The sequence below is a fragment of the Fusarium vanettenii genome (genome assembly GCF_000151355.1).
Source record: "Fusarium vanettenii 77-13-4 chromosome 8 genomic scaffold NECHAsca_10_chr8_2_0, whole genome shotgun sequence".
Taxonomy (NCBI): Eukaryota; Fungi; Ascomycota; class Sordariomycetes; order Hypocreales; family Nectriaceae; genus Fusarium; species Fusarium vanettenii.
The window spans coordinates 504,817-522,651 of NW_003315874.1; the positions used below are offsets into that span (position 1 = coordinate 504,817).

The following is a 17,835-nucleotide window of genomic DNA, read 5'->3' on the forward strand; positions in this document are numbered from 1 at the left end:
GGCGTCCAGCACCGCCCAACCTGGCGTCCGCCGTTTGGATGGATGGATGACCCTCCCATCCATGCGTGCGTCTTACATGGAAGATGCAACTCCAGCCCTAGTGGGCTCTGGCATCCCCATCCCCATCCCCATCGGCCGCCTTTTCCAAACCGCTAGGTTGGGTCCCTTTGTCCCGCCGCCCCAGTATCCTGGTACTCTACAGTAGCTTCTGCAACGTGCCACTCGTCGTGGTGACAGGAACCTGGAACTCGTCAACAGAAGATGAGCGATGGCATCGGCTATCGCCGTAGCTCTGCGCGCCTATGCGGGGCAAGGATCCTTCTAGCGAGAAACACAACTGCTTTCTCGGACCTGGGCCAACGAACTGCCCTTGGTTGACTTCAAGAGACCAACTTCACCGGTGAGGGGGTTGAGCTAGCGTATCCAGAATGGCGGATGCACGAGGGGAAGCTTTCGCCTCGTGGCCGAATTGTCGGGACCGCCGCTGTATGCTGCCGGTGACCTTCTGGGGTATCATGTGAAGCTTTTGGATGTGTTGAGACATCTCGATGCAGCTGTCGTCGACCATCAGCTTCCACTACTGCACATTGAACATCTCTGCCATCAGCTATCAACGCTGCACATTAGACATCTCCGCCATTCACTATCACGGCCGCATATTCGGCACAACAATCGTCACTCTTGGTCCGTGGCTGCATCTGAGGCCAGATGGGTGGGCGCCATGATTGTAGGACAGGTGAGCTTGAGTCACCCGGTATAGCCCAAGCAGGCATGATATCAAAAACAACAATCAAAAGCCTCCATCCGTGTTTGTCTCTGTAAACGAAAACAAGAGAAAAAAAACGCCTATGATGTCGGCGTGGGTGCATGCATGCATGTGTGCACGCACGGTCTTGTCCCGTTGTACCGGCGGCTATGCATCTGAATCTCGGTGCTTGGGGGGGCTGTGCCCTCTCAACGTCAACAACGTGGAAGTGAAGCATCTAGACCCTCAATCGAAAACCCTCTATTCGAAATATCGGTACGTACTGTCACCGCTATTCTGCGTCTCTTGCCGGTGAAGCTGTCTCCATCTGGGCATCGGTTATCTGCGAGATGCAACCCCCCTTGCAGTTTTGATTTGAGTCGACGCCGCCATTTGGTGGTTGACGACCTTTGCGATTCCGCCTAGATCAAGTTTCTGCCCTACGCAGCAAGGGAGCCTACCCCCGGGATGAGGGTCACTTTGAACAGGCGGGCCTCTCTAGCGCATTGGCAACGGCTTGATACAACGTCGGGTTGGTTCAGTATCATCGCCCATTGAGTCCTTGGTGAGAATTGGAGAAGCAAGGGGTGTACATATAGATGACCGAAAGCGGAGGTTAAGCCACGCCTGTCGGATTCAATGCCATCGATGCTTGATCAACACGTCAATTCCAGATCAGCACGTCGCCTCGACAACTGTTCAGCTACTGCAGTTCATCAAGCCCCGACCCAAGCTTTCGCCAAGTAACGTCTTGCATTCATAGGTCGATACAGCCTCAAGCCACGCTCCCGGTGCGGCTGAGACATGCAGCTAGCTGGTCGTTGTCCATCCACAACAATCACAGGGCCCAAACATACCAAAAAATGATCCTTCCCGCGTTGAAGGAATATCAATCTCTGATATATCCTTGATCACGGAATCACCGTCTGCGTGTAACATGCCTTTTGCGTCTCTACGCAGTATTTTTCGCTTTCCCACTCTGTTTGGCTCCAGAAGGAATAAAAATTCTCCCAGCGAATAAAGACGATGGAAATGTGGAAGCCTTCGGTCCGCCGACAGGGTTCACTAGAGCCGTCCCTGTCGCAAACGGCCGTGATGTCATGCATGGCGTTTGCTAGCGAAATGCGGCACGTTTCAAACATGGGAGATGAGCGGTCTGCTTAACAATTTATTTCTTCAACCTCAGGCCAAGACAGGAGAGCATGGGTCAGTTGGCATTCTGGAACTAAGGAATAAGGTGAACCAAACTTCTTACAGCCGCGCCTATTCCAGAAGGAGGACGAGGTGAGAGATGTGAGAGAGCCATCTATCTTGTGAGAGCCCAGTATTTCACCCACACCCAGTGATTGACGCGTGAGAGATTGAATACATCAGCTAGCCACAGGGACCAGGACAATCCACAACCGTGTCAAAATTCCAAATTCTCTACTCCAGAAAGATCCATTATCAAGGCGTTACTCTCATCTACTTATAGATCTCATCCCCTTTTTTAAGCTCATTCTTAGTAACTTCTTACAACGAACTGTGCCCACCCAGCCAGCATAGGCAGATCTACACGGCATTGGACGATGCGACATAACCTCAGCGACCGCAATCAAACCGGGGGGATATACAGGCCAAGGTATTAGGCCGTGGCCAATCAAGCTCTTGAATTGCTCCCTTTCACCATCATCAGCCACATCCGCCTCGAAGAATGCTTCCTGTTCTGGCTTCAGTGGTGATCACTTCTATCAGCCCTATCCCCGTCCCTGTCCAGAATTGGTACTGTACCCGATGGGCCAGATACCAAAAATACTTTGCAGGGGTGACATGAGGAGGGGCTGTCAAAATAAAATGAACACATCACTAGCTAGATAACTCAAGACTGACCCTCTATTACTGTCACTGCTCTGTAAGCGCTGTGCATTTTGCTCATCTCTTACCAACAAACCCAGCCTCCGCCACACTTCAACACCCATCTCAACCTCAACCCAAGACCCTCTGCCACACGCCGCCCCTGTCCCTTCTGCTACGTAGTAGAACAACCTACCGGCAAAAAAGGGCTGAGTCTGTAGGGCAGACCATGGATCCCGTCTCCCTAGCCGGCTTGGCCATCGGCGTCGCTTCCATTGGCCTACAGGTCTATACAGGATGTATCCAAGGCACGTCGTCTAACTTCAGCGCAGATGTAACAATATCCTAACTTGCAACTTTGACTACTTCAGGGATTCAGCTTCTCGTAACGGCCTTGGGCTATGAGGATGACTGCAAATATCTCAACCTGCGCCTCCGCATGGAGCAGCAGCGCCTCTTTGCCTGGAGCGAGACGTCTGGCCTGCTTGACCTGGATGCGAAGAACCAGGACAAGATTCTCAACTCCAACGTCTTCAACTTGCACCGCCAGACGGTACTTGACCTTCTCGTGCAGATTCGATGTCTCTTTGATGAGTTTACAGAATATCAGCGGAAACACAACAATCTCTGCACCGTCGAGGATCATGATGGCATCTTGGGAGCCCCTGAGAAGGACGCCAAGTTGGCAAACTATCCCATGACAGAGAGGAAGCGAGACTTTATCAAGAAGGCCATGCTTGGGCTCAAGACCAAGTCGGTTGAGGGCATCACTAGGCTACGCTGGACGTCGTTTGACAAGACTGGGTTTGAGAGGCTGCTTGCCAAGTTTTCCATCCTTAATGATAACATGACCGATCTCCTTGACCACTCCCTCCAGGTCGAGATCAGGAACACTGTACAGGACACCAACAGGGGTGTCTTGCTCCTGCACCACAAGATCGCCGACCTGAGCCATCTCGTGCTGGCCCTCAAGTCCCAACTCGATGCTGGCAGTCCCGGTGGCCCATCTTCCATGTCCAAGATGGAGCGAGAAGCCAACGCTGATGCACTGAGGCAGTTGTCAAGACTGGCCAAGTTCAAGGCCTTTAATGAGACCATTGACCCAAAGTCTGAAGGTCCCGCTGTCATCGATGAAGCCGCTGCAAAGTTCCTCGAGCTTGCAAAGCCTGGCCATCAGCGCAACCTCTTCGTACCTCGTTACCTCGTCGAGGTAGAACCCGAAGTTGACGAATCGGACGAGCCAAGATGCGAAGCTCTCATGAAGACAGCAGAGGGGAAGAAGAAGGTCTGGATCGAGTGGAAAGATTACGATAATGCAGGACCCCGGCCAGGATCTCTATCCAAGGCAGACATCATCGAGAGAGTTCGGAAACTTGCTGCGCTGTTGAATCACAGTCCAAAACCTGAAGCCTTTCGCACTCCCCACTGCTTAGGCTTTTTCGACAAAGCCGATCCCAACATGCCCGAAGATGATGTTGATATTCTGGACCGCCGACTGGGTCTCATCTTTGAGCGTCCATCTGACGATAACCTCGACACCACACGTCCCCCAGTCTCGCTGCGTGAACTTCTCCAAGATCCAAAGATACGCAAACCTCGGGTTACTGAACGAGTCCGTCTCGCACACGCCATCAGTAACTGTCTCCTCTACCTGCACGCCGTACACTGGCTGCACAAGGGTCTCCGAAGCCACAACGTGCTCTTCTTCCTCACGCGGGATGGCCACGTGGAATACCGCCAACCATACCTTTCGGGCTTTGACTTCTCTCGCCCTGGTGGCTCTGACGAGATGACAGATGCCCCGGGAGATGATGCGGAGCATGATCTGTACCGACATCCCAACGCCCAGTCGAACCGCCGACGGGAGAGGGAGCGTTCCAAGAAGAGCTTCGATATTTACAGCCTAGGCGTCATTCTTGTCGAGCTCGCGCATTGGCGACCCATCGAAGAGGTGCTAGGCATCGATATGCGACGTGCACGAGGTCGCCCTGATGTAGTGCGAAAAGTGCGGGATGCTCTTCTGGCTGAAGATAGAGTCGCAGCTGTGGGCGCCGACATGGGTGAGAGATTTGAGGATGCGACTCGAAGGTGTCTGGCTGGTGGAGAAGAGCTGGGACTGCGAGATGGCGATGACGAGACCGAGGACGATGTTGCTGAACGCCTGTCAATCAAGTTCTATAAGGAGGTTGTGAAGCGATTAGAGGACGTGGTTGTATGAGCGTCAACAGCTCTAGCAAAACAATATACAAGACTTGGACGAAAAAGAGAGGATGAAGCATAAAACTTTGTATAATAAGTCTATCGAAAATTCGTTGCATCATTAATCGAGTGATGGCAAACCCAGCCTAATTCACTCGAACGATCCTGGCTCGTCCATTAAACGCCGGAGAAAGCAATTGAATCCCAAGTTCTCCAGGGATCGCGATTAACAGCAGCAGTCTAGACACTCGAAGCAGCAGAGTCCAGCGCAGATGCCGCAGCAGATGGCCTATAGAAAGTCAGTCAAGCTTGACAGTAGAGGGTCATTGGATCCTTACACCACCGTCACCCTTGCCTCCTCGCATTCCCATGGTGGGTTGATTCTCCATGGACATGGGCTGAACCGGGCGCTATCAATGAAATTCAATCAGTAAAATTCCCCAGAGTAAACGACCGCGCAGATAATCGAATCTGCGCATCAATGTCTTGGTAACGCAGCCAAGCCCGGAGGCCAAGACGGAGGGAATGCACGACGTACCGGCTGCTCGGCGTTGTTCTGTCCGGCCGGGAACGCGGCGGGAGCCGGCTCGCGGGGCATTTGCATCGGCGAAGTTGAAGTAGAAGCGGGCATGTTGATGATGGTTGATGGTACAGATATCGTTTGGTAGAGTAGTAAAAGGCAAATGAAGCAGGTGTATACGAGTGATTTACAAAGTATGGATGTAGAGGAAACAATCAGAGCTGTCACAAAGGGCGCGGGCCGTTGATTTAATAATGTCTTGGGTCGGCCGGCTGATGCAGGGTTCAACGTTTGGCGTGCGCGGGTCTTGGGCTCGAATTGGATCCCCTCTTCAAGCGAGCAAGGCAGGGCGTTTCGGTTCGGTATCTGGGGAGGGATCGTCATCAGCACATGGATTTTCAACTTCTAACAAGATCCATGCCTTCTAGGGCAACGCCTGACCAGGCCAGCTGCGAGATTGTGCCGTGACCTCCCGAGGGTCAGCAGGATTCCCCCATCAGGCAATATCGGCTGCTGCAGGTAGCACGGCAAGTCTCGCCATGACCTGAAAAGATACACTCTCCCACGGGGTCATTGCTATGGTGGTGAGAAGTCCCCCATGCCGGGTACCCATTGAGTCAAATCTGTCATGTGGCTGCTGATGGCAGATGCGAACCACCCAACGGCGTGCCCGACGCCCTGCAGTAGCATCCATGGCAAGGCCTTGTCAAAGAAGGAGCAAGAACAAAGACGAAAAGCGAAAGCGAAAAAAAGCAAAGTCCCCTGTTATCGGACCATGACGTATGCCTGACGAAGCAACTTGTTCATTTCGTAGAGTGTTTGCAGGCTATCCCTTGCTTTCCCATGTGGAGCGCGAATATTCAATTCGGCTCTTTGAAGAAATACGATCTATTTCTAGAAAAAAGTCCGAGCCAGAACCGCTTTTTCGGCTTCGCGGCAAGGCTGTTTGACACAAAGAGCCACAGCCGCGCGTCTTGCCAAGTCACAACGATAATAGTTCGGCCGAGAGAATGGTTCATGGCGGGTTTCCTGGACCCATAGGGCTGAGCCTAGGGTAGTTCACCTCGAGGAGCAGTCGGATCATCAGGTTGACAAACTGACAAGTGTAGGTTAAAAATACCGCATAATTCAAGGCAAATCTTAGATCCATGCTCATCTCATCACGTCTTGTTCTTCTCCAAGTCGACTCCTTTTCCGCAACCGGTCGAGTCGTTGTGGCGGCCGCGTATATGGATCCATAGCCTCGGCCGTACTAGGAGGCAGTGCCTCAACCTTGAACAACTCTGCCATGGAGTCCAGTATAAACGACACCAAAAGGCTTAGCAAGCACGCGTCAGCTAGCCATGGCCTCGAGGTTTATCGCCCCAAAGTAGAAGCGGAGGACGCAGCAGCATTTGCCGAGGATCAAGCTGTGAAGTCATCGCGACAGCCACCGCAGCCATGACTCGCTTTTTAGTTCTGGAGCTTGGGCCAAGATGTCAGGCAGACGGTGGGATTTCTTAAAGAGCACCGTCGGGAATGTGAAATGGATATTGAGCGGTTTCGGAGTCCAAATCATGGGGAACCAGAGAGTCACCGTTGAGCCGCTTTACTATACTGACAGATGATCTGAAGATAAGACAAGTTCAGTAGAAAGTCATAGTCGTCACCTATACCGTCATTGCTACTCATTTGAGACTCCTTGTATGAAGATCATGTCTCTCTTCTACCCATCAAAAGCTCCTTAAAGAGCTTCTTCTCAACAAAGGCTTTGTTTTCCTTGGCACCCAACCTCCCGAACAGCCTAAGGCGTTCTATCTGGAATTGGTTAGAAACCCGGAACTCTATCATCTAGCATCCTCGTATGGGTCACCCTCTGGATGACACTTACGAGCGTCTTTTGTAAAGCCTTAGAGATGTTTGCGCGGCTTTGACTTCGACCTAGACTTGTGCCGGTGCCCCGAGCATTCCACTTCGTGACAAGTGCTCGCGGGCTGTTGTCGGCGTTGTGGAATTATCATGAGATGATGATTACACCATGAGTTCAGGGCATATCTTTGTGATCTGTAAGATGAGATACTATCCTGTTGCCTGTTACACGTCCCCTGACGAAGCCAATCAATGATGTGCAGTCTGAGCCTCAATCAAGATATTGATCAACAGTTACGGCTCTACATTCAAGCAAAGATCATCACCTCCCTCGCAAAGAGAATGCCCACAAGTCCCGTTGAACATGGGAAAACGGTACTGCATCGGGAGAAATGTGATTACTGAAAGCCGCCTGGCCGCTCGCCAAGTCGGCTACAGCCTCCCCACGCACGTTTAACACGCAACTCAAGGTTGGCCATGACGTTGAAGAAACCCAAACGCACACGGGGAAGCTCTAGATAGAGTGCCGGGACGCTCGTCCCGCTCACCCACGAAACGTGAACGGCCCGGCGCGATTGGCCGCGAAGGCATCCCAAGCCCCAGATATCACATATCTCGCATGACAGCCACGTTTATCTGGGCGACCGTTTTCAGACAATATTGACTAGTTGCGTTCCTTGCATCGGACCACTCTCGGGAGCTGAAACATGACGACGAGGCTGGGTCTGGACGTGAACTGTATCGGGTTGATTTCATTGATCGCGTTGGAGATGAGTAGGTATAATAGACGGCCGTCACTTACACGACTTTGCATCTGATTATCCATACCAAGCAGTTTCACACAAACAAATAAACAAACAAACATCCTTAACACAACATAAACACACACAATGGTACAAGTCACAATTCTCACGGTCCTGGCCGCCTTTGCTTTCACTGGCGTCGATGCCGGCCTGCACAACCCCCTCGAATGTCTCATCGAGGCATTCTGCCCCCATACCGAAGACCCAGCACACCCACCAGTTCAAACCACCAAGGCTGCAGCTGCTCGGGACGTGTGGAGCTTGAAGGCTAGCACTCCCGAGTACACGGAGACGGCCCCTCCTCCAGAAAAAGACCTTGATCCGGAATGCTATAATGTCAAGAACCCCGGCTTCGAGGACGCGACAGTCTCCCCTTGGAAGGTGTCAGACCCTCGATCCATTAAAGTCCAGACTTCACGTGGACGATACCAAGCCCAGAGCGGTAGAAAATTCCTGTACGTTTCTCTGTGTCTGTCTCTGAAACTGCCGCTGACGAGACGCGATAGCCGTTTTACAGTTAATGATCCCAAGGTGGAGTTGAGCATCAGCCAACAACTACACGGTCTTGAGCCCGGCAACCACTGGATCAACTGGGCCGACACGTGGACTGAAAAGAACAACACGGGCGCGTCCGAGTGCACAATCAAGATCAAGCTTGACGACGAAGTCATCTTGGAAGATCACCACTGGGTGCTCGACCCCTTCTACTGGGGCGGAGGTTCCTTCATCAAGAAGATTGCCTCACCCGACCCAGTTCTCAGCTTCAACTTTCTGTGCCCAGATGCGCCCTCAGGTGGTGTCGAGTTTCTCATGGATGATATAAGTGTCTATCCTATTGGTACGAATTGTAATGGTGAGGAGGTTTCAGATCTTTAACTGGCGAGGCGTTGATGGACAATATTGGCTTTTAATGAATAATGTTGGTGGTTAGTAGTTTCTAAGAGACATACATTCTTAAGATGTTCCTCTCCATGTGGAGTGGTTTATGCAAGCGTAGCCATCCTTGACAGCTGAAACACATGAAACATGACGAGACGAGTAGAAGCTCTGCATCAACTTTTATGTGAGATTGAAGAGAAGCACCCGAGACCTTGTATCCGTCTCAACATGTCAAAAACCATGGACTTGGCTGATGTCAGTAACGAAACCCTGATTCCACCAAGTTGAGAACTGAAAAGTAACCTTATTTACCGACAATTTTCCGTCCAAAAGCCTGAGGCCTAAAATGGCAGCTGCCGTGGCTTGCACTGGTTTCTGGGGGCGGCCCAGCACTAACAGGTTACGGGGGAGGAGGCTGAGCCACTGAGCGCCCAGGCCAAGGACCGCTATGATATGCCCGCGGCCCCGTACTAGGCGGCCACTCCATGGATCGGTCCCTGGCACATCCAACATATCTCCCAAGGGGCCATGCAATGTGTTTCTCTGTCAACTTGACCATGCGCCCGCTCTGAATTGCTCAATCACTTGATTGTGTTTGATCCAATGCCTTGAATCTCCAACTTTGCCGTTCCTTATACATCGATCGATTCCTCTACCCTTCCAGCGCCGTCTCCCTCTCCCCTACGGGGCACCCCCTCGACCGCCCTCGCTTCCTTGGCTCTTCAATCTCGTGCCCGACGACCTCTCCGTCATCCATCACCGCGATCGCTCTTGAACCTCCCATCGTCGTCCTTGTTCATCGACCTCCCCGCTCGAGATGGCTTCGCACGGCCAGTATCCTCCGCCTCACCTGGCCCCAAAACACCATCATCATGCCCCCTATGGCACTCCGCCCGTGGCCGTCCCCGGTGGCGCCCCGGCCGGCACCTTCTCGCCCGGTACCAAGATCCAGGTCGGAAGCCACCGCGTCGTGATTCAAAAGTACCTCTCAGAGGGTGGCTTCGCACACGTGTACCTCGTCAAGATGCCCAAGCCCGTCGACGGCACCGACCTGGCGGTCCTGAAGAGAGTCGCGGTCCCTGATAAGGAGACCTTGCGGGGCATGCGCACCGAGGTCGAGACGATGAAGCGCCTCAAGGGCCACCGGCCGATCGTCACCTATATCGATTCGCACGCCTCTGAGCTCAGGGGCGGCGGCTACGAGGTGTTTCTGCTTATGGAGTTTTGCAACGGGGGTGGCCTCATCGACTTTATGAACACTAGGCTGCAGCATCGCCTAACCGAACCCGAGATCCTCAACATCTTTACCGACATCGCCGAGGGTGTCGCATGCATGCACTACCTAAAGCCCGCGCTTCTCCACCGCGATCTCAAGGTTGAAAATGTCCTCATCACCGCCAAGGGCTCCTCCAAGCGCTTCAAGCTCTGCGATTTTGGCTCGGCCGCGCCGCCGCGTCCCGCCCCCACAACCGTTGTCGAGTGTCGCCTCATGGACGAGGATGTCCAGAAGCATACCACCCTTCAGTATCGGAGTCCTGAAATGATTGATGTATACCGAAAGCAGCCTATAGACGAAAAGTCTGATATTTGGGCACTGGGAGTTTTGCTGTATAAACTATGCTATTATACGACCCCGTTCGAGGACCAAGGCCAATTGGCCATCCTCAATGCCAGCTTCAGGTTTCCGAGCCATCCTGTCTTTTCTGATCGACTCAAGAAGTTGATAGGTACAGTTTCGCACCTCGGATGAGTTTTTCATGAGACTGACCTTCTAGCGTCAATGTTGAGAGAAAACATGCAGTCGAGACCAAACATTTACCAGGTGCTCAAGGAAGGCTGCGCCATGCAAGGGCGAGATGTCCCTATTCAGGATGTAAGAGGATTGTTACCGTTAGTAGAATTCGTATTGACTTTACCCAGATCTACTCAGGCGAAGCCCGATCTCATGGTCGAAATGACAGCCCTCAGCGTAGGCAACAATCGTCAGAGCAAGCACCAGTCGTGGGTGCCGTCTTCTCACGAGCTGAGCCAGAAAGACAAGTTATCCCTGACGTTGTTCCTATGAGAAGAGGAAGACCGGCGGCGTCACCAGCTCCAACCAAGGCAGCACAGAAGCCAGAGCAATCTCCCATGCGAAAGACTGATGGAGATCCCTTCGCCGCTCTTGATTCCAAGTCAACTCCCCAGGCCGGATTTGACGAGCTATCATCGAGGTTCCCTACTCTTGACCAATTCTCACTATTACACGACCAAGGGAGCAAATTCGATTTTGACGCCTCCTCGCCAACCTCACCAACTCCTAATGCTCCGTCTGATCTCAACCAGAGGGTTATGGAGAGACTGGCGGATGAAGCCTTTGCCATGCCTCAGCCAGGCGATGCACGCACCCAGTCAAAATCGAGGCCGCACTCAGTCACGCCTGTTGCCCACCAAGCTGCGGTTGCCTCGCCTACCCCAGAACCTTCGCTGCAAAAGGTCTTGTCTGCACCAAGCAGGCCAGAAGTTAGCAGGGCGCAGTCCATCATTAGTAACAATCCCGAGCTGCAGGCGATTTCCTCTCAAACAAGCTCGAGATATGTGTCTACTGGCACGATGACTGCAACTCCACCGCCTGAGCCATACAGGGAGTTGGAGAGACCTGTTCAGCGAGAGTCTCACGAGTACGCACGATCCAGCAGCGCTACAAGGCAACCTGAGCAAAGTGCCGGACAATGGGGAGCTGAAGAGTCACGCCCTGCTTTCCCTGCCCGGGGTTCATCCTATCAACCATCTTCGCATACTCGCCAGCCGTCTTCTTCAAGACCCTCTCTTGAAGGCGGCCGCCCTCGCGCAGACTTTTTGGAGCCTACACCCCGTAATTCTGCCACAATCTCTCGACCACGACCTGCAAGCACAAACCTCGAGGGTACCACGCTTGATTTCCTGCGTGAAAGAGAGGCTGCTTCCCGATCCTCAAGTCGGCCACCCCACTACTCGTCTCAGGTTCCGTCCCCTGCCCAGGAACCTGTGGCTGATGACGATTCGCGAGTTGCATCCAGTGATATGGATTTCCTGAGGAGCCTGGAAGATTCGGAGCGGACCAAGGCGAGCAAGCGCTCTAGTCTGACATCATTGTCTGGGAACAAGAACATCCTTGCTGGCAAGTTTGGAGATGCCTTTAAGCGCTTTGAAGGCGGTTCTCCTGGAGGTGTGAGGAACCCTTCGCCACAAAGGGATGCGGCACGCCGTGATCTTACTCCTATCGCGGGCTCTGAGGCTACTGATGGGCGCAGCGATGACGGTCATATTCAGGAGGATGAGGATCACATGACGCCTGAGATGAGGCGTGAGATGGAACGCCTTAAGCTACAAGAAGAGGAACAACGTGTTGAGGCTGCCCAAGCTGAGTACCGTCGACGTGTGGCCTCAGGAAACCGTGGTCCACCTGTCCCGCCAAAGAGCATTGGGGGAGTTTCCCGTGCTGTCAGCATCCAGAACCGGGTCCAAAGTCTCTTGAACGAGGATCAGAAGTCTTCAAACGTGCAGAGAACTGCCCAAGGATATGGAAAGTACACCGACTCATCGGAAAGTGGAGGCAAGCCTGAGAAGCCGCTACCTGTCAGGAAACCCCTGAACATCGCCAAAACTAGAGTTGAGCCTCCTCAGAATCGGCCAGCCAGTACTGGCCCGGCCTCTACATCCTCTGCACCTCCAGCTCTCGGACCCAAGCCCCCAGCAAAGCCGGTCGCCCCTAAGAAACCGGTTCATCTGAACAGCCTCCCTACCGGACCACGTTCATCGTCACCTTCAAAACAGAGCCGGGCGCAGGCATCGTCAGCTCATGTGATTGCCGTGGACCTCCCTGGACAACCTCTGTTGGACATGACTGCCAAGGAGAAGGACGATTACATCCAGGACTTTACAAAGCGGTTCCCCAGCCTGGGCACGATTGAGATGGTGGAGCGGGAAATTGGCGGACAGAATGGGGCATCAGGACGGTAAGATAGACGACATTGAGAATCTAGTTTCTCATGCAGCATATACACTTGAATATACTCGGCGCATAGCATTATTGTGCTTGTGGACTTGAATCATTGGCGTATTCTTAGAGAAGGAGTTCAAGGGGACGGATGCATAAAGCGGGGCTATGCATATATGCCCTTTTATCTTATCGCACCCCAGCTCCAAACTTTTTTTTTCTGAAGCAAGCCAAGTCCCCGTAGCTTTTCGCGACAACTGCCAGCAGCAACGACAAGACTTTTACAACACGATACAATGGCCAAACGCAAGAGACAAGCCGTCGCGCAGAGCGAACCTGCTCCCGAGCCTGCATCCAACAAGAAGGCCAAGGCAGTTCAACCTCCAAAGGAAAAGCCTTCAAAGGAAAAGACTACGACTCCCGTCTCGACAACTACGACCGCCACCTCTACCGGCCCGGAGACGATCCAGATCGTGGTGGGATCTTACGATAGAATCCTTCATGGATTGACGGTGTCGATTGGACCCAAGGATCAGGCCGACTTTGCCGACACATTCCTCTTCAATGCCCATACCTCAGCGATCCGATGCGTCGCAACGTCGCCTGTCTCGGCGCCCGTCGCTGGCCAGACGCAGAACGTCATGCTCGCCTCTGGAAGCACCGACGAGCGCATCAACCTCTACAGTCTGTCGGCGCACCCCCCGAGCCGAAAGGACCAGGACCTGCTCGCCAAGGTAGCACCCCGACCGATCCTCGAGAACCCCAAGAACCGAGAGATTGGAGCGCTACTTCACCACTCGTCGACTGTGACAGCGCTGCGATTCCCCAATCGGTCGAAGCTGTTGTCATCAAGCGAGGACTCTACGATTGCTGTTACACGCACAAGGGACTGGTCGCTGCTCAGCAATATTAAGGCTCCTATCCCGAAGCCACAAGGGCGACCCAGTGGTGATACGGCACCTCTCGGAGGCACACCGTCTGGTGTCAACGACTTTGCGATCCACCCCAGCATGAAGCTCATGATCAGTGTCAGCAAGGGAGAGCGGGCAATGCGACTGTGGAACCTGGTGACGGGCAAGAAGGCTGGAGTGCTGAATTTTAGCAGGGAGATGCTACAGGAGGCTGGAGAGGGAAAGCACTCGACGGGCGAGGGCCGACGGGTCGTTTGGGGCAATGTGGATGATGCGGACGAGTTTGCAGTTGGATTCGACCGAGACATTGTGGTGTTTGGCATGGATAGTGTTCCCAAGTGCCGAGTTATGGGATCAATCCGCTCAAAGATTCACCAATTCTCTTATGTCCAGGTGGATGAGGAGGCGGACGTTACACTTTTGGCTGCGGCAACCGAGGACGGCCGAATCCTCTTCTTTTCGACCAAGGACGAAGACCTCACAAAGCCCGACGACGCGGACGACAAGAAATCCGAGTCTCTCCCCACAGCTAAGCTTGTCGGGCAGATCGGTGGCAAGGCAGACGGAGTGGATGGGCGGATCAAGGACTTTGTGGTTATCAAGAGCGCGACAGATGCGTCGAGAATGTACGTGGCGGGCGGTAGCAGTGACGGGCGGGTCCGGTTGTGGCGAGTGTCTGTGGATGAGTTGCAGGGGAAGAAGAAGAAGCAGGCCAAGAAGGGTGATGATGCTGCTGATTCTGCTGGTGTGGGGAAGCTGTTGGGGACGTACGAGACGCGGAACAGAATCACTTGCATGACGGCGTTTTTGATGATACCCCGACCCGAGGGAGTAGAAGAGAGCGAGTACGAGTTCTCGGACGAGGAGGATGAGGAGGAGAGTGATAGTGATGAGGATTGAGCGTGGGGGGGGGGGGGTTAGAAGGAGAGATAATTTGACCGCTATCATTTACATGATGATGGTGTTTCCATCATGACCTGACCTGAGGCGTACAGTACATTGACGTCGACCCATGAAGCCAAGTGACGCGCAAAATCACATGTCAATTGATTTGTCCTGTACCCATTCCACGTCGGACACAAAGTCCATTCCTCTTCTGCACACAGCCGAAACGGGTTGAATCTGTAAAACGCTGTTGCATCGCCAACCGCTTCCCCCCCTCTTACTCTCTTGCTGCTGACAGTGTCGCAGCGCGCGGCAACTTTGTTGGGAGGTGGCCGATCAATGGATCTTGGACAGAATCACGAGGGCGCGCAATACGATGGAGCCCCGAGATCTGGCCAACCAACGGGTGTGGAATTGGGGCATGTCACGCGGGTGAAGAAATAAACGAGACATGGGAACGAGAACGAGGGGGATCAAATGCCTTTCCAATGATATACATAAATAGATATAAAATAGAGGAAAATAGGACGAACAAGGATATTCTATTTAATGCAATTTCCTATCTCTTTTATGTATAATTCTATTACTCTTTAGGAGAGGAAAGCTAATGCCGTTGTACAACTGTCTGGTTTTTTCCTTGACCCGCGTGGTTGCTAGCAAGGCACCTAGTGACTTGACCCCTGTGCCGAAGCAAGCTCTTGTGGGGTAAAAAGCACATCCAAGGATGAATATTTCCTGGGGTCCAAACTCTTTGGTCTCCAGCAAGCATAAAGATCGAGTGTCTCAAAGCCTATCACACAAAATTCAACATGCAGAGTTTCTCAATCACCGCCTTCATTCCTATAGAGGTCAAAGCCCAAGTCTTATTCATGCCTTAATAGAGGACGTCCGTGAACAACGAGGCGGAAGAGCGGGCGGGGAAAGGACCCGACGCAAAGCATACCATCCTAAATGGATGGCAAACGCCCACTAAAAAGGACCAGATTTCGGACCCCAATGGACAAGGGGGCTGCATTGGATTGACCCTTCTCTCTACGTAACTGCTGGGCCCTTGGGGTCTGGGTCTGGTCTTGTGAGCATGTGAAGAGTCCGTCGTCGGTGGTTTGGGTTTCATGGCTTATTCTCCTCTTCCTTCTCTTCTTATTCAAGCTCGCATTCTTGACTTTCCTCTCTCTTACATCCAATCTTCATTGCTCTTCTCCGCATCGTTCATAAACCCTTCATCAACATCTCCAACAAGTAAAGCATTGATTTCCATATACGCGTATCCACGACGAGGCTCTCACCCGAGACCATTCATTCCCCCCCCCAAAGCCTTGCTGATTCGGATATCCCGGTTCTCAGCAAGCCACGTTTGGGCGCTCGTTCACCTGCGAACCGCACAGATCGGCCTCAACAATATCCCATCGTCCCGTCCCGACCGTCCCGGGAAGTGTAGCGTCAACATCGTGAACTGAGACCAGTTGAGACCAGTGAGTAACCTTGGCTTCCGAGACTTGTCATCTCGCCTTGCCTCCAGCTGAGGCGAGAAGACCTTGTTTGCCCTCTATCCCATCGAGTCTTCGCTCACAACTTATTCTAGACCCTCAACAACCACTCCAAGAACCTTGAAGTCGACTTCTCACAACACAATGGCCGACGACGGACCTCCTCTCCTCAGACCCATCCCCCGAAGACCCTTCGACCTGAGCCTGACGAGCCCAACACCTCCCGATGAGAACTCCTCGCCCGCGACGCCAGCCCCGGCGCAGTCTGTGGACCTGAACAACCTGCGCTTCCTGCAGCCGACCCCCGAGCCCGTGAGCCTGAGCCGGCCGCAGTCGTTCCTTAACTTGACGTCGTCGACACTGTTTGGCATCTACTCGCCCACCGCGTCCAACTCCCGCGACCGCATCTTTGCTGATAGAGACGAGCTGGACACACCTTGGGGTACTGGCGCCCAGACGCCCATTAAGAGGGCTAGCATTGATGAGGCGACCTATGAGCTCCTTCGCGACCGATCCCACCTTGTGCGTCGCCGATCATCATTCCGCCCTGTCGAGGCTCCGAGCCCTCTTGTCCCTGCGCCGTCGCCTGCGTCTTTAGCCCTACGAGGCCTCGTCCTTTTTGTGCTAGGTGTTGGCTATGGTATACTTGTCACCACGCGCCCGGACAGCCTGAAGTCCTTGAGGGGGAATATGATCCGCCCTGCATACAATTGGGCGCATCTGGCTTTCTGGGGCTTTGCTGGTGTAGCTCTGGGTGCGCTGCTTCCTTGGCTTGACCGTGTATGGGAGGAGTCGTTTGGGGACGACGGTGAGGAAGCCGTGGCTGAAAATGATGGCGCTTCGACCAAGGATGATGGCCCCAGCACCGACTGGGCGCTTGTCGTCCGAGCCATTGGCGCCTTTGTCGGCATTGTATTTGCTATTGTAAGTTGGATTCCTGAAGAATTTGTCTTTGTGTGCCGTCTAACAGGTTTGGCAGCGCAAGGTGGCCTGGGCGTCGACCCTCCAGGTATCACTGACATTGGCCCTCGTGAACCCCCTCCTGTGGTGGCTCATTGACCGATCCAAGCCGGGTCTGTTTCTTTCTGCGGTCGTTGGCCTCACGGGTTCGGTGCTGCTTCTCGGTGTCAACCCTGAAATTATGCCGGCGCCCACTCATGTCGCCCTTGGCAACTTCTCACTGGGACAGGATGGAGACCATGATCTGCCGGTACTCGGAGGCTTGGCTCGCCAAGAAACACTCGAGACGGGAGTGTGGATGCTCAGCGTACTGTTCTGCAGCTGCGTGTGCTTCGGCAACATTGGTCGACGACTTGCGGTTGGGCCTGCTGCGACTGCAAAGGGTCGCTGGGCCGGTGTACGATGACAGCTTAAAGCTATGTTTATCGTACTCTGTATATCATGATGTGTCCATGATGTTTTGTTTAGTATCTGGGACTTGGGTCTATGGTTTGGGGTTTCTTCTCGGACGGTACGGCTGGGTTGGTCACAAGACTGGATAAGGGGACTTGGGGGTAAATAAATGACCTGGGATGGGATATCAAGGGGAATATTCCTTACTCATGGGTTGGGTTGGGCTGGTGGTGGTGTGTTTATGACGGCTACATGTTTGAACTCGGCCTGGCAGCTTCAGGTTGACAGCGAATTGATAAAGCAGAGCTTGATGGAATTGTTAAGCATGATGAACCTGCTACCAATTGCATTACCCAGTTCCCAATTAATCGTGAATATGTCCGTGCCATGTTTTTGGCGGTGTGATTCCTCCAC

The 17,835-nt window shown here is 53.2% G+C and overlaps 5 protein-coding genes across 5 annotated transcripts; all 5 read left to right on the forward strand.

Moving 5' to 3' along the window:
- Positions 1-3,017: 3,017 nt before the first annotated feature.
- Positions 3,018-4,796, forward strand: NECHADRAFT_95488 (uncharacterized protein; the record flags this gene model as incomplete). The annotated part of the gene is made up of 1 exon (XM_003048688.1): positions 3,018-4,796. The coding sequence occupies one exon, from the start codon at positions 3,018-3,020 to the stop codon at positions 4,794-4,796; it is 1,779 nt and encodes a 592-aa protein (XP_003048734.1).
- A 3,239-nt stretch (positions 4,797-8,035) lies between these two features.
- NECHADRAFT_83726 (uncharacterized protein) lies at positions 8,036-8,824 on the forward strand (the record flags this gene model as incomplete). Its single annotated transcript, XM_003048689.1, has 2 exons — positions 8,036-8,403; positions 8,455-8,824. 2 exons carry the CDS (start codon positions 8,036-8,038, stop codon positions 8,822-8,824), a joined length of 738 nt encoding a protein of 245 aa, XP_003048735.1.
- An 820-nt stretch (positions 8,825-9,644) lies between these two features.
- NECHADRAFT_101274 (uncharacterized protein) lies at positions 9,645-12,808 on the forward strand (the record flags this gene model as incomplete). Its single annotated transcript, XM_003048690.1, has 3 exons — positions 9,645-10,554; positions 10,603-10,700; positions 10,748-12,808. 3 exons carry the CDS (start codon positions 9,645-9,647, stop codon positions 12,806-12,808), a joined length of 3,069 nt encoding a protein of 1,022 aa, XP_003048736.1.
- A 273-nt stretch (positions 12,809-13,081) lies between these two features.
- NECHADRAFT_47038 (uncharacterized protein) lies at positions 13,082-14,596 on the forward strand (the record flags this gene model as incomplete). The annotated part of the gene is made up of 2 exons (XM_003048691.1): positions 13,082-14,374; positions 14,414-14,596. The coding sequence occupies 2 exons, from the start codon at positions 13,082-13,084 to the stop codon at positions 14,594-14,596; spliced, it is 1,476 nt and encodes a 491-aa protein (XP_003048737.1).
- Positions 14,597-16,212: 1,616 nt separating this feature from the next.
- On the forward strand, positions 16,213-17,434 carry NECHADRAFT_83729 (uncharacterized protein; the record flags this gene model as incomplete). Its single annotated transcript, XM_003048692.1, has 2 exons — positions 16,213-16,992; positions 17,039-17,434. The coding sequence occupies 2 exons, from the start codon at positions 16,213-16,215 to the stop codon at positions 17,432-17,434; spliced, it is 1,176 nt and encodes a 391-aa protein (XP_003048738.1).
- Positions 17,435-17,835: the final 401 nt, after the last annotated feature.